We start from the raw sequence: 26,073 nt of genomic DNA, 5'->3' as shown, positions 1-26,073 counted from the left end.
GTATTGTCCATTTTGTGGTTCTGGGTTACACTCTGAAACCGAATTCTGCAGTTCTTGTAGCAAACATCAAATTCCTTAGCAATGTTGACCAAAAAAGCACAAGTGAGGGAAATGCTACACATTAAGCTGTTCAAATGTAGACATCTGTGGATTCCTGATTATTCTTAATTAGCTCTGAGATTTTATTTGGCTCAGTTTGACGCAGGAGGTAGTGCACTGGACTCATTCTGGAATTTCAGAAAAGGTGAAATGAAAAAAGGCACTGCTGAAATAAAATAACGTAAAGGTAACCTGTCTTTGCTTATTTATGTATTTGAGCTTGTAGGTAGTCCATTTTGCAAGGTTTTTGTGGTATGTCATGTAAATTGTAGTCAATTGACTTCTTAACAGTAGACTTCTATGTTTCTCTGTAGATTTCGATAGGCTTTGTGCAACTGAAAGATGGAGTCCTGAAACCAGTGAGAGGAATGGTACTCCCTCTTTCAGTCAGAATTACACAATGTTGCCCTGCAAAAATTGCAGGCCTTCAACAAACATCTTCCGACCGGTTCCTACTTTCTGTTGTACCCCGATGATCGAAAGATAGTAAATGTACCAGGAACAAACATACCATTCTCTTTGTAAGATACAAAGAGGCAGTGGGGAAAGCGTACCAACGCATCATTGTACATTTGTGCAGTTGAAGAGTTCATTACCTTTTGTAAGTCATCCTGAAATTAATTACAAATCTAGATGAGCGCTCTGATGTCGGTCTAAAATAATCACCCGGACTCTGATCTCAGGAAACCACCACAGATTCAGAGAATGGGAAATTACCTTTTTGTGTGTTCGAAAGAGTGCCCAGCATTTTACTAAAACCTGTGTACTTCAATAAAATGTGGAAAATGTGTTTGCTTTAGATTCAGAATGCACAATACGTGGAGATTCTGCAGGACCTGCTGGCAGAGAACAACGCCATGTTCCAAATAGTGGGGTGTTTCAAATATGTTTAGTCACTGGAGGAAAAGGACAAAATTGTGGACTACCTGTAGTGGTTTATCATCGAAAGAAACCATGCTGTAATTGAAAGGTATTTTTCTGTATCTTTATCAACTAAACTACAAATGTTTTTAGTAAAATGGCCTTTTCAAATATTGTAATTTAATTTTCTTTCTAGCACATCTATAATTATGAAAATATGTACTAGTGTTGAATGCTGGAACGGTACTTAATAATACTCGAGGGTGAATCTCTTTCTGTTGGATTTTTAGACTGCAAGTAGAGCTTGGCAGTTGTTTGCAGTTATTGACCGCGCCACAGCAGTATCCTACAGTCGACCCATCCTCTGCCACATGAAGAAGAGGTTAACTGCTTTGGAGGTTGAAGAAATTTTCCAACCTGAGTTTAGTCCAGGACGACATAAGAATGAGCTACTGGGAAGACTACTTACTTGATTGCGAAGGTACTTTATCTACATACTTTCTGAAAAGTACTGCTGTTGTGGTTTGTTTTCATAAAGTTTCATTTTAGAAAATCACAGTTGGGTATCCCTGGAAAATCTCTTCATGTTTGCCTCAGGGGTGCCAGGCATGCCTGCTGCTGGAATGGATCCAAAGAAACACCTGAATGAACCTGAATTTTCGGATTTGACGCTTTTAATCTCGTTTGAATAATCAGTTATCGTGTTGATTGGGTATGATGTGCCAGTCAACAGTCAATATTGTTGGTCCCTTAAAACAAAATTGTTTAATATTTTGACTAAATTAATAGCAGTGACCACATGATCAGGGTAGTGTTTCTAACCATTTTATTGTCGCTGGAACTTCTACCTTTTATTTGTTGATAGGTGCTGGAGCTTCTATCCAGCAACAATTGCAGATATTCACTTTGCTCTTGTTTACTTATGAGCACTTCAGAAGCAAGGTGGGCTGCTTTTTCTCATTTGTATTTTCATATTAAATATAAAATGTTACTACTGTATTCTGTGTTAATTTTAACTCGATGTGTTGATTGTTTTTATACTGTATGTGCTTGAATATATTGCATTACAAATTAAACTTGACTGAAATTTAAATAAAAAACACTGATGTGGCCATCAGCGCCACAGTTCTTCCCATGAAATTTAGGCGCAAGTAGAGAGTATATTAACCAAGCATTCCATCAACAAAGCCTTGGTTTTATGTTTCAAGTTTGGTTGCCTCGAGACAACGGTACAAGTAGGATTGTCAAGACAAAGGTTTGAGCCAACGGGATTCCAAATTAAAACATTAACATAATCCTTTATGTTTTCTCCGGGCACTCCAGTTTCCTCCCACATCCCAAAAACATGCATTAATTGGAGACTCTAAATCGCCCGTAGGCATGACTGTGAGTGCGAATGGTTGTTTGTTTCTATGTGCCCTGCGATTGGCTGGCAACCAGTTCAGGGTGTACCCCGTCTCCTGCCCGATGACAGCTGGGATAGGCTCCAGCACGCCCGCGACCCTAGTGAGGAGAAGCGGCTCAGAAAATGGATGGATGGATAATCCTTTATGTATTGGTGCAAAGCTGCCCTTCACTGTTGATTTATTCTACAAAATAGTTTTCATATGAATGCTTATGATTTTATTTTAATTAAGATGAGAATCAATAACGAACCGTTGACTGGTAATATAAATTTATATAATTCTATCCATAAAAATGTACATCAATGGGGAAAATTTGAAAACGGGAAACAGCAACCAATCTCACAGCCTTTGTAGTCCTTCCATCCATTAGCTATGCCGCTTTATCCTCACTTGGGTCGCAGGCATGCCTAATCCCAGCTATCTTCTGGCGAAAGGCGGGGTACACCATGAACTGGTCGCCAGCCAATTGCAGGGCACATCGTAACAAAGAACCATTTGTGCACACATTCACACCTAAAGGCAATTTAGAGACTTCAATCAACCTACCATGCATGTTTTTGGGATGTGGGATGAAAACCCACACAGGCACAGGGAGAAAATGCAAACTCCACACAGGTAGGGGTCAGGATTTGAACCCCGGTCCTCAGAACTGTGAGGCAATGTGCTAACCAGTCGTTCACTGTGCTGCCAGCCTATGTAGTTTCAGATTAAATTTGGAGTGTTTATTAATGAATTACAATATTTAAATTGAACAAGCAAAGTGGATAATAGGATTGCGGTCATACAATATATTAACGTCCTAAAATAATGGCCCAACTCGCCTTTCAAAAAGGAATTTACAAAATAGCCCAAAAAGATTTCTGAGAGGATCTATCACAATAACACAACCGAAAAATGCATCTTCATCATAAAGAGTCCTTAAAAACAAACATCTAGTCCACATGAACCACAGTTGGACACAACGGGAAGGTTAAAGTGTACTCCACTATTGGACAGAACATATCATACCCTGGTGACAAAGGGAAGCATAATTTAAGTCTGAATCTGACATCAAATAACGACTGTTCTGCTGCCCTCGTCCATGTCCTGTATTATTTTAACATACTTCTCTGCCACTCCAGACTTCCGCATGCAGTACCACAGTTCCTCTCTGGGTACTCTGTCATAGGCTTTCTCTAGATCTACAAAGACACAATGTAGCTCCTTCTGACCTTCTCTGTACTTTTCCATCAACATCCTCAAGGCAAATAATGCATCTGTGGTACTCTTTCTAGGCATGAAACCATATTGTTGCTCGCAAAAAGCAGAGTCTAGCCTCTACTACTCTTTCCCATATCTTAATTGTGTGGCTCATCTACTTTATTCCTCTATAGTTCCCACAGCTCTGCACATCACCCTTGTTCTTAAAAATGGGCACCAGCACACTTTTCCTCCATTCCTCAGGCATCTTCTCACGCGCTAAAATTCTATTGAACAAAGTGGTCAAAAACTCCACAGCCACCTCTCCTAGATGCTTCCTTACCTCCACAGGAATGTCATCAGGACCAACTGCCTTTCCATTTTTCATCCTCTTTAATGCCTTTCTAACTTCCCCCTTACTAATCATTGCCACTTCCTGGTCCACCACACTTCTTCTACTCTCCCTTCTCTCTCATTTTCCTCATTCATCAACACCTCGAAGTATTCTTTCCATCTAGCTAGCACACTGCTGGCACCAGTCAACATATTTCCATCTCTATCCTTAATCACCCTAACCTGGTGCACATCATCTCTATCCCTTTGTCTGGCCAGCCTGTATAGATCCTTTTCTCCTTCTTTAGTGTCCAATCTGCCATACATGTCATCATATGCCTCTTGTTTGGCCTTTGCCACCTCTACCTTTGCCCTGTGTCGCATCTCAATGTATTCCTATTCCTTTTGTCTTCCTAATCTTCCTCCCCACCACCAGAGTCATTTTACATACCACCATCCTATGCTGTCTAGCCACACTCTCCCCTACCACTACCTTACAGTCGGTAACCTCCTTCAGATTACATCGTCTGCACAAGATGTAATCCACCTGCGTGCTTCTACCTCTGCTCTTGTAGGTCACCCTATGTTCGTGCCTCTTCTGGAAAAAAGTGTTCACTACAGCCTTGGTGCAAAGTCTTGGTGCAAAGTCCTCTGTTAGTTCCATCCAGAAAAGTTCCTTTTCTGGATGCCGTACTTACCCATCACTTCTTCATCACCCCTATTACCTTCACCAACAATCTGCACCAATTACGACTCTCTCTGTCTGTCTGGGATGCTCAGAACTACTTCGTCTAGCTCCTTCCAGAATTTCTCTTTCACCTCTATTTCACATCCTACCTGTGGGGCATTGCCACTAATCACATTACACACAACACCCTCAATTTCAAGTTTCAGCCTCATCACTCGATCTGATACTCTTTTCACCTCCAAGACATTCTAAGCCAACTCTTCTTTTAAAATAACTCCGACTCCATTTCTCTTCCCATCTACACCATGTTAAAGTAATTTAAATCATGCCCCTAAACTTCTAGCCTTACTGCCTTTCCACCTCGTCTCCTGGACACACAATATATCAACCTTTCTCCTACTCATAATGTCAACCAACTCCCGAGATTTTCCTGTCATAGTCCCAACATTCAAAGTCCCCACATTCAGTTCTAGGCTCTGTGCTTTCCTCTTCTCTTTCTGCCAAAGAACCCACTTTCCACCTCTTCTTCTTCTTTGACTTCGACCCACAGTGGCTGAATTTCCAACGGCACCCTGCAGGTTGACGGCGCCGGTGGTGGACGTTGTTAACTCGGGCCACGACCGATCCGGTATGGAATTCTTTGGATGAACGCTCATATTTGTTTGGCAAAGTTTTAACTTCGATGCCCTTCCTGACGCAACCCGCTACATTTATCCGGGCTTGGGACCGGCCTACTGTTTGCAATGACTTGTGCCCCCCATAGGGCTGCATTGTCACTGACCCTCTTATGCATCTTAAATATTACCCATGGTACAAGTTAACATTGAAGTTTGCATAATTACGAAAGTGGCGAAACAATATTTTACTTTCACTTATTTTCCCAGAACTTTGTTCATAAATCTTAGGCAACTTCACTCCTCAGTCGTCGGGTCCGTAAGCAATAAGAGTCCCCAGTAACCCGGACAAGTGATACAGTCGGAGGAAAAGGGAGCTCACTTCCGGTGTGCCAAAATGCAACGATGTTGTGGATTAAGGTCGCTATGTGGTGTTTGCATTTCCATTCTCTACTTATGCCGTTGCGTTGTGGCATTTGCATTTGTTGTGCCGTTTACAATTGTTGTGACTGCACTCCGCCACTGTACAGGCCGCTTTCGTATGTGGATATAAATCAGATATGTATCTGATCCGAGTGCAGTATGGATCTGCAAGTCGCGCTCATCCGACCTGTAAATGATCAAAAGACAAAAACTGCCACAGTTGCGCAACAAAATAGACAAGCGACAGAAGCAAACAGAGGACGAAGGAGCAAAAAATAGCTGAGTTAGAGAATTTATGTTTTATATATACCAAATATTTATTTTATGAATTTTATACAACCTTCACATGCTTTATTGTTCCACGTTGTGACTACTTGCTCTTTTACGGCCATTTTAAAAGTAAAAGAGCTAGTAGTCCTCGTTCCCAGCCATGTTGTGACTACGAGCTGTTTTCCGACAAAGTTGAGTGCAGCTGGACAAAGATCATTGTTTTGCTTTCCTTTGGTTCTCTGTCTCTCTCACTTCTGTATAACGGAGGTGATTGTTTTGCTTTGACTTTAGTAAGGGGTGACAACTCATGAGATTTTTCATTTTCCTTTCTTTGCAAAGACTTTTCTTTCTCTTTTTGTAATAAAAGCCCCCAAAGACAAGATTGCTTCCTCACTTTTCTGTCAGAAAAAAGATTTGCCAAAAGTCAAAGTCTAAGGAGAAATAAAGGATGCTTTAGAACTGATAAAGATAAGAAAATCTTGGCTCCAGTTGCACCAAGTCCTTGAAATTGTCACAAATGCATCGTGATATCTAAATGCGGGGCCACTTTTACTTCATAAGCATACAGTGTTTGTGCGCACGTACAACATGATGTCCTTTTTCTGAGTCTGCTTTTTGCCTAGCCCTTTTTTTATGATTTGTTTTCCCTCCTAGATTGCCTGCCTGTTTTGACATATTTATGTAATAAAGGACTTAATTCTTTGTAATTTGCATTGCATGTGTTTGAGTACTTCACTCCATTTTGGTAACAGTCTGTTCCAAGCTCTCACATTTATCGACTCTCACAACTTAATGAGCAGCTTAATAGCATGAGTCATGGCATGCTGGTCTCACCAATTGCCAGGAAAGATTCCAGGTCGTCATCAGCTGCCAGATAGCTCTTCTCAGTGATCAGCCTATGCAAATAACTGTGGTACTCAGTAACCCATTGGAGCCACATGCTTCTGCAGAAGCTGCTCCAAATGCTTCTACTTCGCTGGTCATTCCTGCCTCTGCTGATTCGTCCTCCATGTTCCGTCCTACAACTTTCTGGTCCACAGAACTTTTCAGGTGATTCCTCAAACTGTTGCTCCTTTTTAGTTACGTGCTGCCTTCATTTTGAACTGCAAGCAGCTACTTTTCCAACTCAGCAATGTAAGATTGCATACATAATCTCACACCTGCCGGGCAGATCTGAGGCGTGGGCAACTACAGAGTGGTCCAGATATTCAACACATCTTAAAGCACTCATTGTGCACACTTTGGGCCTGATTTACTAAATGCTTGCACATGCAAAAATGGGCCCAAACTTAATTGCACGCAAACAAATGTGGAGGCTGATCTACTAACCAGGCGCCTCCAGGATTGTGTCTACCAAATGTGCAAAATGTCCGTGTAAATTCATTATGCATGTTCTGGAAGGAGTATATGCAAATAGTTGAATTTGACATATGCAATGTGATTTATCAAACCTGAGACAAACTGCAATGGTTGATTTTGCCCTTTTAAATTGTGCATTTGAAAATCTGGTGCAAACAGCACAGCTGTTCGTAACCATGAAAAGGAGCTACAGGCAAAATGACAGGCGATGGGGAGAACGGGTCTTAAGGGTAAGTAAAGCTTATTATCGCTCAGGGTCATAGAGAGATTATTTTCTTTTTAGTTAAATTCCCCGGATCTCCTTATTCTGAGCCACCCTTGGCTCGTTAAACACAACCCTCAAATCAAATGGGCTAGTGGTGAAAGAGGCAAGCGGTGTACAGCTCAGTCATACAAGGTGGGACATTGGGTCTGGTTGTCTACCAGAGACTTTCCATGTTTTTTGGGCCCTTTCCCTGTCTCCTAGCTAATAAAACTGGTATCAATTTATGAGTCGTCGCACCTTCCATGTTCCACGTCAGTCTCCTGAAACTTGCCTTATAAAGTGAATTTTTCCATGCTTCCAAAACCCCTCCAACATCCCAGATCGTTATTGTTGGGCAGATGTACAGGGTTCACAGGCTCCTGGCAGTCATGCTATGTCTCCCTTATTTGAATGTGTTGCGTTGTACTTTCCATCCTGTCAGCCTCTGGTCTCCTTCCTGTTTCAAGCCTGCTCATTTCCCTAATATGCTTTACCTGTGTTCAATTATCGTTTCTCCTCTGTTTACATTCACACACTTCCACTGTTAATAAGATGCCTGTTTGTTTTGAGAGTTTCTCTTGTGCGTTCTCACGTTGAATGTCGTCTTATGTTCTCTCGTGTTTAAACTGTTTTTTTATTCTGCTTTTTGCCTACTTCTTGCATGTTTTATTTGCCTTTCTGGATTGACTACCTGGTTAGGACTTGATTCTTTAGAGCAGTCGTCCCCACCCACCCCCGTTCGCTAAAGAAACAGCGCTATATCTTAGTCCTACTTACTTTATTGCAACAGTTAACTCTCACGCACCAAGTCCGCTCTGATACAGATACAGTCATAGGTTGCTGCTCGACACAGGCAGAACTACTCTTACGGAGTTAAAAGTCTACTCTCATTGAGGCGCTACGGAACTGCATTCTGGTCTGGCTGCCTACAATAACTCCGACCCCCACTCCTGCATCGCACCCACAGTGGACGCACCACGAACGCAGAAGGAGGAAGCAGAAGCGAGGCAAGTGTGTGTACATGTATGTATGTATGTATATGAATGTGTGTGTATATGGATGTAGGCACGGTGCCCAACTGGTTAGAGCATCTGAAGACTTCAATCAATCAATCAATCAATCCCCCGGCCCCGCCTGTGTGGAGTTTGCATGTTCTCCCCGTGCCTGCGTGGGTTTTCTCCGGGCACTCCGGTTTCCTCCCACATCCCAAAAACATGCACGGTAGGTTAATTGACGACTCTAAATTGCCCGTAGGTGTGAATGTGAGTGCGAATGGTTGTTTGTTTGTATGTGCCCTGCGATACTCCGAACCGGGAACACTGCTTTAGACTACCTTTAGGCTCAGTTGATTCAAGCAAGTGATTTCAACCATCAAAAATATAAACATATATTTCCAAAATTAAATGCCACATTACAAAATAGAAGAGTATTGCAAACAGGATGTGAAATCCTTGGCAGTGGGGTACCTACCTGCAACACAGCATCACCAACGAACAGCGTCCCTGTCTGATCAGCTGTGGTCATCAACGGACAAGCATTAGAGGTCAATAAAAGAAAAATCGGAAAATAATTGTTCATTTCATACGCCCTAATGTGGTGGAAATAACAATCACTGTCTCCGTCTGACTCATCTTGGGTAGCATCTAATTGGTTAGACAAAGAACATCAAGCATGGAATCAGAAAATAATCAGGAAGTATTTTTAAAAGGGGTGGGGTGACAATGCAACTCCAGTTTTACAATGATTTATAAGACTGAAAATGCAGTGACATTTGTGAACACTTTAACCTGGGTAAAATTATTCATCCTGAAGACAGCTGAAATATGAAGATGCTGAATAAATTGCATGACTATTGATGTGCCTTCAGCTGCTCACAGTAAAACATTACTGCACCAAAATTCTGCATCTGCTTACGTTGATGAAATTAATATTTATTTTACAGGCAAAAACTCTGGTGGACATACCATGGCCTTGGATCAGCATCATTGTATGTCTCATATGACTGGTGGATTGAATATTTACCCACAGTTTAAATTCTCTCTCACCTACACATTTTAAGAAATGCAAAATAACTAAATAAATACATAATAAAAAAATAAAGTATTATTTGGCGTGTAGGTTCCTGTTTGCATAATGGAACCTCTAAGGGCAATTACAAACACAAGCGATTCCAAACACATTACACATTGGTTGACTTCTGATTTGTTGGTATATAGAATTAATAATTTGCATAGAAACAATCAATTCGTTACAGGATCAAACAGTCATCATCATATATGTATACATAATAAATATGTATTTATAGGCTTCTGATTTCAAAACTGGTTATACATCAATGTGTTGTGTATACTGTAATTACAGTATATGAAGTAATCTTTCATTTATATGGGTTCACAGTTGTAGCGACACTCGCAGGGAAGTCATAACTGCAATATGGCCCGTGACAAAAATGAGTTTGACACCCCTGATCTAGAGGTTATGAAAAAGCTGTACAGTTTCATTCTAATATGCCACAGCCACCTAGTGGTTATGAAAAAGGTGTAGCCTACACTTTCATTCCAATATGACAGGGGTACGTATGACTTCATGTGTACAGTTGTGCTCATAAGATTAAATACCCTGGAAGAATTTGTGAAATATAGTTTTTTTTTTTTAAATATGAATGATGACTTAACAACAACCATCATTAATTTCTTTATGGTTATGTTTTTTTTTTAATAATAATGCTTTTCTGAAATGCTTGAACGTTTAATTTGAATCCCATTAAAATGAAATTAAATGTGTTTCGCCTGGCCCGTCATGTTTTCTTTGAAGAACTGTACACATCCTACAAATTCTGTATTATACATGGGTGCGCATTATACACGAGAAATTATGGTAAGTAGTGTTTTATACATTCATTTGGGTCAAATCAATGCTATCACTTTACTCCTCTCTTTATTCCACTGAACAAGATGAACTAAGCATGTCTTTGTTGTATGTATACATACAAACATATTTCTCAAGTTTATTAAGAAATGTAAACATTTATTTTAATTTCACGTACCCTCTATGCCAAGACTCATCTTTGTAAATTATTTGAAAATAAATGTTGTTTGCAAGATCATCAAAAGGCAGGAATATTTTCTCCATTTGTGAACATTTCTAGTCACCTTGATCAAAGACTTTTAGATGTGCACTTTTGAGTGAGATAAACTGCATTCTTACCAACTTGATCTTTAAAAATCTTGGAAATAACAACTGGCACATTATTCTCGGCACCCCCCTGAAAAGCGAGAGAGAGACAGATGAAACCGTCGACCTCAGACAGTCACCTTTGCTTGACAAAGCACTTTTCATTTCTACTGCAATGTTTTTGAAATTAAAAGTGGATCTGCTTACTTTGATGCTCAAGCCCAGACCGCCAGTTTCTTGTCTTCGGAGTACTACATTTCTGTACTTTAGAAAGTGTGAGTTTCTTATTGGCAAAAGGATATTGTGAATGTGACAGAAGTGGTCTGGAGTTATGCAGCATGAATCGCAATACAAGTCTGAAGCCCCTTGGGGCACTTACATTTACTTGGGATTCACTTCCTCTTGTGCAAACCACGTCCAGCTTCTGTATGGTTAATACCTCTTTGGTTAGTTTCAGGCAGACGTCATAGGAATTGTTGGTCCCCTCATTGTATAGCAAAGCGATTCCAGATTTCAACTGTTGGAAATGAGAAGCGCATTGACATTTTGCAGAGCAATTAAGTGCACAATGAATGTGTAAGCCTCTCCTCTCAATGATTCAATGGTAGCATGTTCAGCTTTGGGTGAGTTGCTTTGCTTGACATGAAGAAAGTGTGAAAATGCACAAGACAGTCACAATAGAAGGCATAAATGATAGCAGTCATTGGCATCTTGACCATAATACCACAATAGTAAGTGAATATACCAGTGAATATAAAAGAGTGCACCTCATTTCCTATCTCCAAATTAAACACTTTATTATTCTCTGTGATCTTTCACTGTTTAGTCTCCCTTTGAGTACCAACTGAATTGAAACCCTCACAGTTACAACAACTAGAGCACTGAGATGTTCCAATCATAGAAATTTCTAGCCCATTTTCAGCTGTCCTGAAAACTCCTAAAATGAATCCCAGCACCCCTGAACCTCTGATCCTAGAATTGCCCCTGCTGACTGGAAGTCCATTAACGTTGTTGCTCCTTTTAGGACAGAGAAAGAGCGAGGAGCAAAGACAAGAGTTCACATATTATTAGTCAAAGTATTCACAAACCTAAATTTCTATTGTGTTTTACATGTTGTGCATTTAAAATAAAAGTCCCCAAAAATAAGGCTAAGGTCCATTATTGATACTCATTCTAGGGGAATGGTTTACTCCCAAAAAAAAAAAAATATATTTTTTTTTAAATTAAAAAAAAAAAGCCTACTGTTAATGTGCAGCTGTATCAAAACGGGTTGTCTTCACCCAGAAATTAGGCGTACAATATTTTTATTTTGTCACTCCAATCCATTCCTCTTTTGCTGCAGCTTGACATTTAAACACTGTACCTTGATCAGATTTGACAGTTTAGTAACTGACTTTCCCAAAATGTGTTGGTCTTTTCTTTCAGAAATGTGGGAATGAAATTGGGTTAAAATGTACAAAACAGGGTGACACGATGGACGACTGGTGAGCACTTCTGCCTCACAGTTCTGAGGACCCGGGTTGAACTCCCCTCTGTGGAGTTCTCTCCATGCCTGCGTGGGCTTTCTCCAGGGACTCTGATTTCCTCCCACATTCTGAAAACATGCATGGTAGGTGAATTGACTCCTCTAAACTGCTCATATGTATGAATGTGAGTATGAATGATTGGTTGTCTATGTCTGCCCAGCAACTGGCTGGCGACCATTTCAGGGTGTACCACCCCTCTCGCCCAGAGTCAGCTGGGATAGGCTCCAGCACACCCACAACCCTGGTGAGGCTAAGCGGTACGGAAAATGGATAGATGGATGGATGAACATCCATCCATCTATCCATTTTCTGAGCCGCTTCTCCTCACTAGGGTCACGGGCGTGCTGAAGCCTATCCCAGCTATCATCGGGCAGGAGGTGGGGTACACCCTGAACTGGTTGCCACCCAATTACGGCACATATGAACAAACAACCATTTGCACTCACATTCACACCTTAGCAATTTAGAGTTGTCAATTAACCTACCATGCATGTTTTTGGGATGTGGAAGAAAACCGGAGGGCCCGGAGATAACCCACGCAGGCACGGGGAGAACATGCAAACTCCACACAGGCGGGGCCGGGGATTGAACCCTGGTCCTCAGAACGGATAGATGAACAAAACAGTCAAATTTATCTTGCCTGGCTGTGAGCTCAGCACCCCTAAACCTCAAATTCTAGAACCCCTCCCCCATTTCCAATTACCAGTAATTACATTTCCAAAATATTTTGTCTCTCAAGTGACTGCAAATGGCCTTCGTTCAAATTGTGCAGAAATTAAAGTCACAAGTCAGGCAATGTAACTGTGATTTCTCACCTCTCTTGTCTGACCAGCCTCCAACAACATTCTTTATAAACTTAAAATTCAAGGGGGATTTTTTTTAAATTACCTATCGATAATTACATTTACAGTTCACCCTGTTCAGGTTCACCTCAAATACTTCTTAAGAAGAAAATCTTCTTGAAATAAGATCTGCGTTACTGATTACTACAAAATAAAATCAGTTTTGCTGACGTACTGTAATGCCCTAACTACAAAGAGCTTATTGCTGTCAACCAAAGGCCAGTCAGACCACCTCTTTGGCACTTGCCCCGCTCCTGCCTCACTCCTTTTTCTGTAGTGAGACAAACTGCAAGCAGCTATGAAGTTTATTCTATAATGTTGTGCGTGCATTAAAGTCAGTATTTATTTGTCATTGTACATATTAGCGGTGAACTGTTTATGCAGCATTTTCTTTGCTAATACTACGAGACACATTTACGTGCAGACTGTTGCTATTTTTAAACAGAACTCTACTGCTTATGTTGGGCGAGCTACTGTACTTGGATATATTGGACAATGCCGGTCCACAGGCTAACATTTGGCCCAATAGCCCTCTAGCTCACTAGCCCACGAACCAGCATCTGCGTCGTCCAATAACACTTGGTTTTGTGTCATGTGTGGGTCCACATACTGTAACAATGCGTGTAGCGGTCTAGCTCGTTAGCCCTTACAATGCCACTGCCGCCACTGCGAAAGCTTCCTCCGGGGCGCCCAAGAGGAAGACGAAGATGATGACCATCAGCGAAAAAGTGAAACTGTTATATTTGATCAAAGCGGGCAGAGGTTACGCATCTGTGGCACGCCATTATGGCGTTAATGAATCTACAGTACGGTACATCAAGGAAGAGGAAGCAAACATCCGCAAAACTGCTTCAATAAGGAATCGAAACGTGTGGTAACTCCGCGTAATAAGAGACGGGGTTATGTCCTTCCATCCATCCATCCATTTTCTACCGGGTCGCAGGGGCAGTAACTTTAGCAGGGACGCCCATACTTCCCTCTCCCAAGCCACTTCATCCAGCTCTTCCGGGGGTATCCCGAGGCGTTCCCAGGCCAGCCGAAGGACATAGTCTCTCCAGCGTGTCCTGGGTCGTCCCCGGGGTCTCCTGCCGGTGGGACGTGCCTGGAACACCTCACCAGGGAGGCGTCCGAGAGGCATCCGAATCAGATGCCCCAGCCACCTCATCTGGCTCCTCTCAATGCGGAGGAGCAGCGGCTCTACTCTGAGATCCTCCCGGATGACCGAGCTTCTCACCCTAAGGGAGAGCCCGGACACCCTGCGGAGGAAACTCATTTCGGCCGCTTGTATCCGGGATCTTGTTCTTTCGGTCACGACCCACAGCTCGTGACCATAGGTGAGGGTAGGAACGAAGATCGACCGGTAAATTGAGAGCTTCGCCTTTCGGCTTAGCTCCTTCTTTACCACAACGGACCAATACAAAGTCCGCATCACTGCAGACGCTGCACCGATCCGCCTCTCGATCTCCCGTTCCATTCTTCCCTCAATCGTGAACAAGACCCCAAGATACTTGAACTCCTCCACTTGGGGCAGGATCTCATCCCCAACCTGGAGAGGGCATGCCACCCTTTTCCGACTGAGGACCATGGTCTCAGATTTGGAGGTGCTGATTCTCATCCCAGCCGCTTCACAGTCGGCTGCGAACTGCTCCAGTGAGAGTTGGAGCTCACGGCTTGATGAAGCCAACAGAACCACATCATCTGCAAAAAGCAGAGATGCAATACTGAGGCCACCAAACTGGACCCCTCCTACGCCTTGGCTGCGCCTAGAAATTCTGTCCATAAAAGTTATGAACAGAATCGGCGCCAACCCTCACCGGGAAAGAGTCCGACTTACTGCCGGATATGCGGACCAAACTCTGACTCCGGTCGTACAGGGACCGAACAGCCCGTATCAGGGGGTTCGGTACCCCATACTCCCGAAGCACCCTCCACAGGACTCCCCGAGGGACACGGTCGAACGCCTTCTCCAAGTCCACAAAACACATGTAGACTGGTTGGGCGAACTCCCATGCACCCTCGAGGACCCTGCCGAGGGTGTAGATCTGGTCCACTGTTCCATGGCCAGGACGAAAACCACACTGCTCCTCCTGAATCTGAGATTCGACTTCCCGACGGACCCTCCTTTCCAGCACCCATGAATAGACCTTACCAGGGAGGCTGAGGAGTGTGATCCCCCTGTAGTTGGAACACACCCTCCTAGTTGGAACACACCCTTCTTAAAAAGGGGGACCACCACCCCAGTCTGCCAATCCAGAGGCACTGTCCCCGATGTCCACGCGATGTTGCAGAGGCGTGTCAACTAGGACAGCCCCACAACATCCAGAGCCTTTAGGAACTCCGGGCGAATCTCATCCACCCCCGGGGCCCTGCCACCGAGAAGCTTTTTAACTACCTCAGTGACCTCAAACCCAGAGATAGGAGAGCCTGCCTCAGAGAACCCACACTCTGCTTCCTCATGGGAAGGCGTGTCGGTGGAATTGAGGAGGTCTTCGAAGTATTCTCCCCACTGACTCACAACGTCCCGAGTCGAGGTCAGCAGCGCCCCATCCGCACCATACACAGTGTTGGTGGTGCACTGCTTTCCTCTCCTGAGACGTCGGATGGTGGACCAGAATTTCCTCGAAGCCGTCCTGAAGTCTTTCTCCATGGCCTCACCGAACTCCTCCCATACCCGGGTTTTTGCTTCAGCGACCACCAGAGCTGCATTCCACTTGGCCAGCCGGTACCCATCAGCTGCCTCAGGAGTCCCACAGGCCAAAAAGGCCCAATAGGACTCCTTCTTCAGCTTGACGGCATCCCTGACCGTTGGTGTCCACCAACGGGTTCGGGGATTGAGTGAGGCAGACGCTCTAACCAGTCGTCCACCGTGCCGCCCGGCGAAAGCCCATCACGTCAAATAAACCTTAACAGTCACCGAATGGCTTGCCAAACAAAAAAGACAAACACCCATTTCGCCGTCTTCCAGGTACCTTTAATAACACGTCGGGAACATTTTACTTGACAACCACACTTGAACATACGTTCCAATATGAAGGAAGTGATTGATGACTGCTGAACAATGGAACATGGTCAACCAACCACCCACCACCCCCACCACTCCACACCCCACACCCCACTGGTGGTTAGAGATGCTGGCCATGGACATGAAAAGCATATTCAAGAAATGTCTTGTTTGTAGCGAACAAACAAACCTTAAGAAATATTTTTACGCCTTGATGTCTACATCATTATTGTGTCCGTCTTACAGCTCCAGCTGCGAGACTTTGAGAACTGTTCGTCTTGATTTGAAGCCAAACAGTACGAAATGATGTTGTATTTACCAATTAGTTGATTTGTCAAGACTAAAGTTTAGACAATCATTCTATATGCTTGCTCTATGAGTAAGAGTACAAATTTGGGAGTATTTTAGATTAATATGTGATTTTTAAACCCATTTCCTTTATGGGCATGGTCTTCTCTACTTCCCCTGTCCCTTAGACACACCCCCTGGGTATTTAACCCTTTGACTCCCGGCTCTTGTCTTCTTGGCTCTGTTCCTGCTGGCTAACATCCCTACAGCCACGGGGTGGCTTTGTTGCCTAAAGGCCAGTACCTAAAAATCTGACAGTCAGCCAATGACTTTCTGTTTTACGGCAAGTTGTTGCATTCCATGCACACGAGTCAGTGTTACCAGCAGGAGATCAATAGCATCGGTAGCATGAGACAATTTAGCACGGGTGCACGTCGCATGGAAGCCCAGCTTGGAGCCAAGCTACATTTGTTGTTACATCAAAAGTAATTGAAAGTGATCATATAAACCAAACGTAATTACCTGTAGTAATTGTTATACTAGACATAGAATAGAAGACATAGCTTATGAATTGTTGTATACACCATACAATAGAATTATTATGTTATCAATTCTTATTGTATTTATAGATTTAGTATTCTGTATGAGATTGTTTATACTAGTGGCCCCACAGTAACCTTGAAAATATTTTAGCTCGTGCAATATACTTGCAGTGCGTGTGCTTGGCAACTCGTTTACAGGATCTTGCAAAAGAGGAAGGTTGCGGAATGTTCTAGTTGACAGCTACAGGGAAACAAGACATCCATCAGAGAAAGGCCGGAAGGCAGAAGGTCAAGATGACCATGAGAAAAGCCAGCTGCGAGGAGGAACACCGCCCCCTTCCATTACTTGTGTTGTAATATACAAATTGTGGGGTGACTAGCGAAAGATACCCCATTTTCTCTCCGCCTGCAAACCAGGCTCTAGGGAGGAGAGAAAACGCCCAGAATTCTGTCAACATGATTTGCTGAATTTTTGAGAAACATAAACGAATAAAAATTGAAACCTGTGTGAGTCATTGGAGTAAACGCCTTTCCTGAGAGAAAAAACGAACATGCAAAAAAATGGTGAGTGTGGTGGGAGTTTATTAATTTATAATGTGGGGCCTTGGATCATGTATAGGATAACATCTACGTGACTCCAACATAATGACTAATAAAACAAAGGAAATACACTATATTCTTCACTTTCCCGAACTAAAATGCACACAACGACTAACTACAATGTAAATATATACAACTATATATAAAAATACATACATATTTATCAACTGAGCCATCTGGGGCAATGACGTCACGTGGCGTATCGCGTATTTTCAGCACATAGTCAACTCACGTGTACCCAAGCAGCCAGCGGCGCAAACGGGGACAAGGGATTGGCATACTCAAGATGAAAAAAACAGTCACTAATTCATGTTTCTCTAAGGAGGACAATACTACGGTTCCTTGTACACTATGCGCACACACACTCAGTTGCCTTCATGGACCCGCACACAAATGGCAGGGTTGTTACAGTCTGTGTCTGTCTGTTTATCAGTTAAGAGTCTTTAAAGAAGTGATTTAGCCCTACTTTTATTTCGTAAATTAGAAAACACACAGTTGTGCTCATACATTTGATTACCCAGGCAGAATTTGTAAGATGGGTACAATTCTTTAAAGAAAACATGAAGGACCAGGCGAAACACATTTAAGTGTACAGCTTTTTTATAACCACTACATGGAGGCATACATTTATAAAATGTGAAAGTTTTTTTTCCATTTGCCCCTATACCTATGTATAATGCGCACTATTGACTTTTGACAATTTATTGTGGGCGGGGGCGCATTAAACACGAGAAATTACGGTAAGTTACGTCAGGGTAACTGTGGCAACTGTGTAGTCATCATGATGACTGGACAAAATTGTGTTTCTTTTGAAGACACATCAATTAGTATTGGCCTCACAGTTTACATTGGTTAAGGAACCCCATCTGTGGACACAGCGGATAAGGTTAAGAACTGACAAGAATATCATCCAAGCAATTAAAAAAAATAAAAAATAAATAAAATGCATTTACACAGTGGACCTTTTTTCTGCATATGTCAACAAACCAAGCATCTCTCTCTCTTTTCCTTCAAATCATTGCCCACTTGAGTTCACATTGGTTCTGGCAACAGAATACTTTCCAGGCCTTGATGACCTTGAAAAGCTACACTACTGTCAAACAAACACAAATATACAAGCATAGCCTCCAGACAGAGCTTGCGCGCTCATAGAGCTTATGTCCACATCAATCATAATTTCTTCACGCCATCACGCCGAATACATGATGAACTTGCCTGCAAGATTAATAAACACAATCCGACTGAAAAAATTAGATTCATTACAGGGGCTGTATCAAAATTATTATAAAAAGATAATAATGGGTCAGTTTTGAGTGACACCGTCATAAAGGTACTAAATGCACTGCAGCATACTGAGAGCTTTTGGTAAAATTTTTGCTAATCACCAACATACTTCGCAGTATGATGCTTTGAATGATTTGCAGTTTAACATCACTGCAAACTACAGCAATAATAATGAACGGAATGCTAAATGGATATCTCTGCGTCAGCGTCAATATATCCCTATTAAAACTGAACATTAACATCTTTCACAAAGACCACGTTCAGACACCGCTTTAACTGAATGAATGTGAAAGCTTGTGCACTGTGATTGGCTGGACTGAACAAAAACAGTCAAAAATGGATGGCCAAACTAATTTTGCGATGCACAATTCTATGCTTATAAACTATATGGAAATGGAAGATATACTGTAGGATATGAAGACGACCCCATATTTTCTTCCATGATACGTTTCTGTTGGTATAATCTACATGTAACTGTGGGTGGTGATCTTCTGGGTGACATGGTACTTTTATGCACATAAATATATTGAAATGACATATCGTCAGCACTCATTCTTGTGGAAATGTATCAAATATCTTTGTGACGAGTCAAAAAAAGGAGTCATTGTTTGCTGCGGAAATAATAAGAACAGGACATGCCTTGAAGTATTCTTTTTTTTAAGAACAAGAGTCATATGATAGAAGACTGATGAAGAGTATTTTTATTATTATTATTATTATTATCTCTATACTACTGTTATTGCTACTATATAGTGCTATATTGGATGGTCCAAATGGATGGAGGTCTTGTTTGTGGATGGCCACAGCCCAGCAACTGAAGGTTTGGCTGCTATGGATATAAAGGGAGAAAAAGTCAGTGTGGCCACAATCATTCCCTGACCTCAACCCTAGTGAGAACCAATGGTGCATACAAGAGAAGATCTATGAGGGTACATGTCAGTATACAGAGCTGCCAACCTACAGGATAAAAATTTGTAATAAAATAGCATGCAACAAGCAGCTGTTCAATGTGGTTCAATCCAGCTGGTAATGCTGGATTTCCCCCCCCCCCCCCCCCCCCCCCAATATCCAGAACAATCAGTGTTACGGCCGTAACGGATCAACGTTCAGTGATTTCCGTAACAAAACACGGACATTCCGTAACATTTGACTGCTCTGAGTATACATCGAAATAGCAACTCTGGGAGGCAATTATTGTATAGTCAAATAAGATGCCGTATAGGCACAGAAACTGTACGTGGATTTCCACATTTTAAAGTGTAAAATGCAGCCTATTTTGTATAGCGTATGTCCTTCATTTTTTATCATCACATAAATTGCAAATTTGTGATATATTTTCAGGACTACTAACTGCTGTCTGAAACAACTAACGATGTGTTATTGGAGCAAAAATAAATTTATGAGGTGTCTTGGTCATGCCCAATGGTATACAGTAGAAACTAAATAAATGCTTTCTGAGCAATGCAAGAGTCTGGTTGCAGGTCATCTACATGCTGGCACTTTAAGGGCAAATTCTGAGCTGTCTTTTGTCAACATTATTTTAACTCCCTGAGGCAATATCATTCTACACAGTGCAATGACAATAAAGGCTGTTCTATTGTGTTTTATTATATTCTATTGTATGCACATAATCAGAGTGAGATGCAAAACCACTGCTTTCACTGCATGTTTGCTGTCTTAGGTAACAAACTGTGTGTCCGCACTAATGTCTTATCAGCTACAAAAGGGACACGGTGGGATTTCTTCTCTCTTAATGGGAAATGAAATTCATAAGATTCCTGCCTAGGGTCTAAAAAAAAAAAAAAGCTCATGAAACACCATGGGTATTAATAATGCAGAGGAGCTATTTTCTTTATTTGCTAAACAATCATTTCAAGAAAATCTGTACACAGTGACATTGCAAGAGTTATGCCACAATCTCTTGGCATTTAAATAATTAAAACAGCATCTAAATACGGTTTTAATTAGTCCCTGGTTTTGTAGTTAGTATGAATATATTTTTGTACTTCCTATGGGGATTGATTATAAGATTAAAACTGGAGTCTTCACTTTGGTCCAATTCTCGTCTCTCAAGGTTCCTGCCAATAGTTTCCATGCTTATACCTATTCATTTAATTAAACTAACACAGCATTAAATCTACAGTATATATTATACAATGACATAGACTATTTTACCCATGAATACGACACATATTTTTGGAGGATTCAGACATCATGTAGAGTACATTAAATTCCTGGGCCAGGATCATTAAATGACACTGTTTTCATAGAGAGCCTGAACCTGAATGTTACATTTTCCGCTGGATATTAAGTTTTTGAGTATTAAGTGAGAACGCCACCTTCCCAATTACTCATTTTGGTCCAGGAAAATAAAACAGATTATTTTTGTTCATTTTACAGAAACATTGCTGTTCACACACCACTGGGATAAAATAATCCTTCTGCAGTCCCTGCCAAGAGACAACCTCAGGCTCGTGACCACAGAGTTTTGTAATTCTATACGACATGCATGTCACTTCTTATTTATTTTCAAAGGGATAAGACGGGGTGTGATCGCCTGATAATAGGTATTGCATTGGTACATAGTTAATCCCATTTGTAATGATCTGAGTTTGGGGTGTCCTTGGTGTCTTGTACCACTAGCCATTTAAAATTGGTCATGATGTACTGAATCCCTGATTAGGATGCCAATGTTCGGTGACATTTGACTAGTTGACATGCTTGCAATTCAAATGATAAAAAAAATGTGGATAATGTATGGGAATTTCAATGTTGAGTTGTTAAACCCATGGACACCAAAAAAAAAAAACAGACTTGATTAATACAATGGATAGTAGATAGTGTCTTTTCCCTGTAATTATGAAAACCTAGTAAAATAACTATAGATCCAGCCACACATATAGATAACATACTTCCACATAAAATTGACCATAAAATACTGTTATTGCAATTTTACAAAAATATTCTGATATTTATATTATATTCTGATATTCTGAATTTTCAACTTAACAGAAATAAGACCTAAAACACAACATTCCACTGCTGCCTCAAAGAGAGATCGAGAAAAAGAAAATTGGTTTGAGATTTACACTAATGGGCGGCACGGTGGACGACTGGTTAGAGCGTCTGCCTCACAGTTCTGAGGTCCGGGGCCTGTGTGGAGTTTGCATGTTCTCCCCGTGCCTGCGTGGGTTTTCTCCGGGCACTCAGGTTTCCTCCCACATCCCAAAAACATGCATGGTACGTTAATTGAAGACTCTAAATTGCCCGTAGGTGTGAATGTGAGTGCGAATGGTTGTTTGTTTATATGTGCCCTGCGATTGGCTGGCAACCAGTTCAGGGTGTACCCCGCCTCCTGCCCGATGATAGCTGGGATAGGCTGCAGCACTCCTGCAACCCTTGTGAGGATAAGCGGCTCAGAAAATGGATGGATGGATTTAAACTAATGAAGACTCCAATCTTACATACCAACCATTTCTGTAGGCCATAATCGCATCAAAAATTCACCAGGAAGCGTCAAGGTTTGAAAAAGCTATGGATGACTAATGGGATAGCAAAGACATGTAGAAAGAAAAACATGTTATATAAACAAGTCTTAAAATTGAGAACAAAAGATGATGAACTAAAATATTTATACATCTTCCATACCACTTAGCCTCACTCGGGTTGCGGGCACGCTGGAGCCTATCCCGGCTATCTTTGGGCGAAAGGCAGGGTACAGCCTGAACTGGTTGCAAGCCAATCGCACAGCACAGATAAACAAACAACCATTTGTACTCACATTCACACCTACTGGCAATTTTAGTCTTCAATTAACCTACCATGCATGTTTTTGGGATGTGGGAGGAAACCGGAGTACCTGGAGAAAGCCCACGCAGGCACGGGGAACACATGCAAACGCTACATAAGCGAGGCCAGATTGGAACCCGGGTCATCAGAACTGTTAGCCAGACATTCTAACCAGTCGCCTGTGAATTAAATTATAAGACATCAAAATAAATGAGTAAATATTCTAAGCACAAATAGGCTAAGAAATATTGATTGAGAATTGATAAGATTTTATCAATATCAATGCCATTGTCAATCAAATTCCTTATCAGTTCTCTTTATGATTCCTGAGTAGTTTTATGAGGGTAAAAAAAAATTGTTCGACGCAGCCACCCACATCAAAGGCAACCTTTTTTTTCTCTCTGCACAATACTTTTTCTAGCAAATAACAAAGCAGGGGCCGACATTTAGCCTTTTTGAGTGGTGGCCATCCTTTTAAACAGTCTGAATTAGCATTATGTCTTTGGCCAAAAAAAACATGACTCTGTAATGTCCTGCCACGGACGGGTTTTTTTCAATTTATCGTAATAAGGCAGTAAGTGAGTGCTCCAGGAATGAAACATTTGTTCACTTTTACTCAGAATGACATGAGTTGTTTTCATGTCAGAGTTTGGTCCGCATTGCCGGCAGTAAGTCGGACTTGTATCCGGTGAGGGTTGGACTCCGCCAAGGCTGCCCTTTGTCACCGATCCAGTTTGGTGGCCTCAGAATTGCATCTCTGCTTTTTGCAGACAATGTGGTTCTGTTGGCTTCATCAAGCAGTGATCTCCAACTCTAACTGGAGCGGTTCGCAGCCGAGTGTGAAGCGGCTGGGATGAGAATCAGCACCTCCAAATCTGAGACCATGGTCCTCAGTCGGAAAAGGGTGGCGTGCCCTCTCCAGGTCGATGATGAGATCCTGCCCCATGTGGAGGAGTTCAATTATCTTGGGGTCCTGTTCACGAGTGAAGGAAGAATGGAACGGGAAATCGACAGGTGGATCGGTGCAGCCTCTGCAGTGATGCTGCAGCCTTTGCAGTGATGCAGACTTTGTATCGGTCCGTTGTGGTAAAGAAGGAGCTATGCCAAAAAGCGAAGCTCTCAATTAAATGGTGGATCTATGTTCCTACCCTCACTTATGGTCACGAGCTGTGGGTCGTCACCGAAAGAACAAGATCCCGGATACAATCGGCCAAAATGAGTTTCCTCCGCAGGGTGTCCGGGCTCTCCCTTAGAGATAGGGTGAGAAGCTCTGTCATCCGGGAGGAACTCAGAGTAGACCCGCTGCTCCTCCACATTGAGAGGAGCCAGATGAGGTGGCTGGGGCATCTGATTCGGATCCATCCCGGACGTCCGACCGGAAGGAGACCCCGGGGACTATGTCTCTCGGCTGGCCTGGGGATCCCAAGGCGTTCTGGGTGTCCCTGTTTAAGCTACTGCCGCCGCGACCCAACCTTGGATAAGCGGTAGAAAATGGATGGATGAATGGATGTTTTCATGTCCTCCTCAAGTGTCTTCATAGTCTGCTGATATTTAACTGTGTGTTTTAGATTTGTTTGGTGAAACATAATTGTTGTGTTTCCCCCTTGGGTGGTAACAGTTTTCCTGCATAATTTGCAAATGATTGTATTTTGCTGTATACTTTATCTCACTTCTTGTAGCCAAACCACACCACGGATGTAAATCCTTTTTAGGCATTAAATCCTAATTTCCTAACACACACATATATATGCATACATATATATCAGAGGTGGGTAGAGTAGCCAAATATTGTACTCAATTAAGAGTACTGTTATTTTGAAATAAAATGACTCAAGTAAAAGTAAAAAGTAGTCCCCCAAACACCAAAAAAAGTACTCAGTAGAAAAAACTACAAGAGTAACTCCTGAGTCACTTCTGATTTAATACAAAAATAAAAATCAGAGCATGAACATTAAATTAAAAAATGTAATAAAAAATACAGCATGGGAGTCCACACACACCTGCCACCATTTAAATTTTTAACTGCCCAAAAACCAACAACACGTGCATTGGGCGCTACAGAAACATTATTTGCTTTATTTAGTTAAATGACTGAATGAAGAAGCTGTTTACTGACCACTCTTACTGATTGTGTGTATGTGTGGTGTGTGTGTGTGTGTGTGTGCATGTGTGTGTGTGTGTGTGTGTGTGTGCGTGTGTGTGTGTTCGAGCCTCAGAGAGAGAGAGAGAGAGAGAGAGAGAAACATCTGCAATTCACCGCAAAGTGTTTTCTCAAGTTAGAAGTGGGCTAAAATATCCACGCAGTCATAATTTAAGACTATGCTGCATGACAAAGCTGTTGTTTTTCGGAGTATGTAAAGTAAACACTCCCATGGCCGTTTTTTTTCCCCCCCCCAAAATGAGTCACTTTGATTGGCCCACAAAGGGCTTGTGTGCAGTCATGTGACTGCCTCGTGCCGTCTGATTGGTGAATTAGATTGGGCGCCACACTGTGATGAAACAGCCAGTCTGTCAGCCAATTTGTCAGCCAATCAGGTGTTACTAGCCAGAGTCAGTCACACCTCCCTGTTTAAGGCCTTGTTGATGATGCAATCAGGGTTACAATGTTTGACGAAGATACAAGCAGGATTCTACAACATGACCCCATGAAACTTCTGCCTTTTGACGTATGCTTTTTCCTGTCCCCATGGCTGTTGGGAATTCTGCTAGGACTGTGAGTTCCTCATTCTGCTCTCTGTGAATCGTGGCTTCTGAGTACAGTGAAATATGAGCATTTCCTGAGCGCCTATCTGTGGATTACTAAATCTTGCATCACTTTGGCCGATCTTCAAAGCCTGTACCTCTCGACTGTGAAGCGTGAAGCTGAGTGCCCTAAACTGAACTGTATGCTGGCCTGTATTTAATCTCTCACAGTTGATCTCAAATTGAATATTAAATTCCTTTCCAACTTTCCCAGTGTGTTGTATTTGGGTCCTAAGTCACACTCGTCCCGTGTCATTATGTGGTTCCACAAATGTGCACCAACACTTTCCCACGTGTTTGGGAAAATTTGTTATGGTCTAATGCCATTGTCACCAACGTGATTCCCATGGGCACAAGGTAGTCCCCAAGGACCCTATGAGTAAAATAGCTCACCAGTAATGTGATTGTGATTTTATTGGAATGTTGTAGAAGTGATCATTTGAAAATGTAAACACTGGCATAGATATATAGAAAAAAAGTGTTGCATATTGATTTTGAACTGTCTTCAAATTATTGTGAGAAATCATTAACATGATTAATGTCTTCACAAATTAACATTAATTATGAATAATAATATATAATAATGAGGCACGGTGGACGACTGGTTAGAGCATCAGCCTCACAGTTGTGAGGACCCGGGTTCAATCCCCGGCCCCGCCTGTGTGGAGTTTGCATGTTCTCCCCGTGCCTGCGTGGGTTTTCTCCAGGCACTCCGGTTTCCTCCCACATCCCAAAAACATGCATTAATTGGAGACTCCTGGGGGGGGAGACCCGCCTCCTGCCCGATGACAGCTGGGATAGGCTCCAGC

At 42.2% G+C, this 26,073-nt stretch overlaps 1 protein-coding gene across 6 annotated transcripts in view; it reads right to left on the bottom strand.

Annotated features, from left to right (window-relative positions):
- The window catches only part of sntg2 (syntrophin, gamma 2), a 99,035-nt gene that overhangs the window by 57,873 nt on the left and 15,089 nt on the right, over positions 1-26,073 (bottom strand). For 3 of the 6 annotated variants that reach the window (XM_061695380.1, XM_061695382.1, XM_061695384.1), the window contains exons 2-5: positions 11,030-11,167; positions 10,858-10,914; positions 10,684-10,741; positions 8,947-8,990 (exon numbers count right to left, since the gene is read on the bottom strand). In XM_061695380.1, the coding sequence (XP_061551364.1) occupies positions 8,947-8,990; positions 10,684-10,741; positions 10,858-10,914; positions 11,030-11,167 (297 nt within the window). Of the gene's footprint in view, positions 1-8,946; positions 8,991-10,683; positions 10,742-10,857; positions 10,934-11,029; positions 11,168-26,073 lie in introns of all 6 variants that reach the window. The other 3 variants (XM_061695385.1, XM_061695386.1, XM_061695383.1) reach the window with 3 other exon arrangements.

Source organism: Phycodurus eques, chromosome 14, assembly GCF_024500275.1.
Source record: "Phycodurus eques isolate BA_2022a chromosome 14, UOR_Pequ_1.1, whole genome shotgun sequence".
Taxonomy (NCBI): Eukaryota; Metazoa; Chordata; class Actinopteri; order Syngnathiformes; family Syngnathidae; genus Phycodurus; species Phycodurus eques.
Note: the sequence above shows the minus strand (reverse complement) of the source record. Positions and strands in the feature narration are given on the sequence as shown.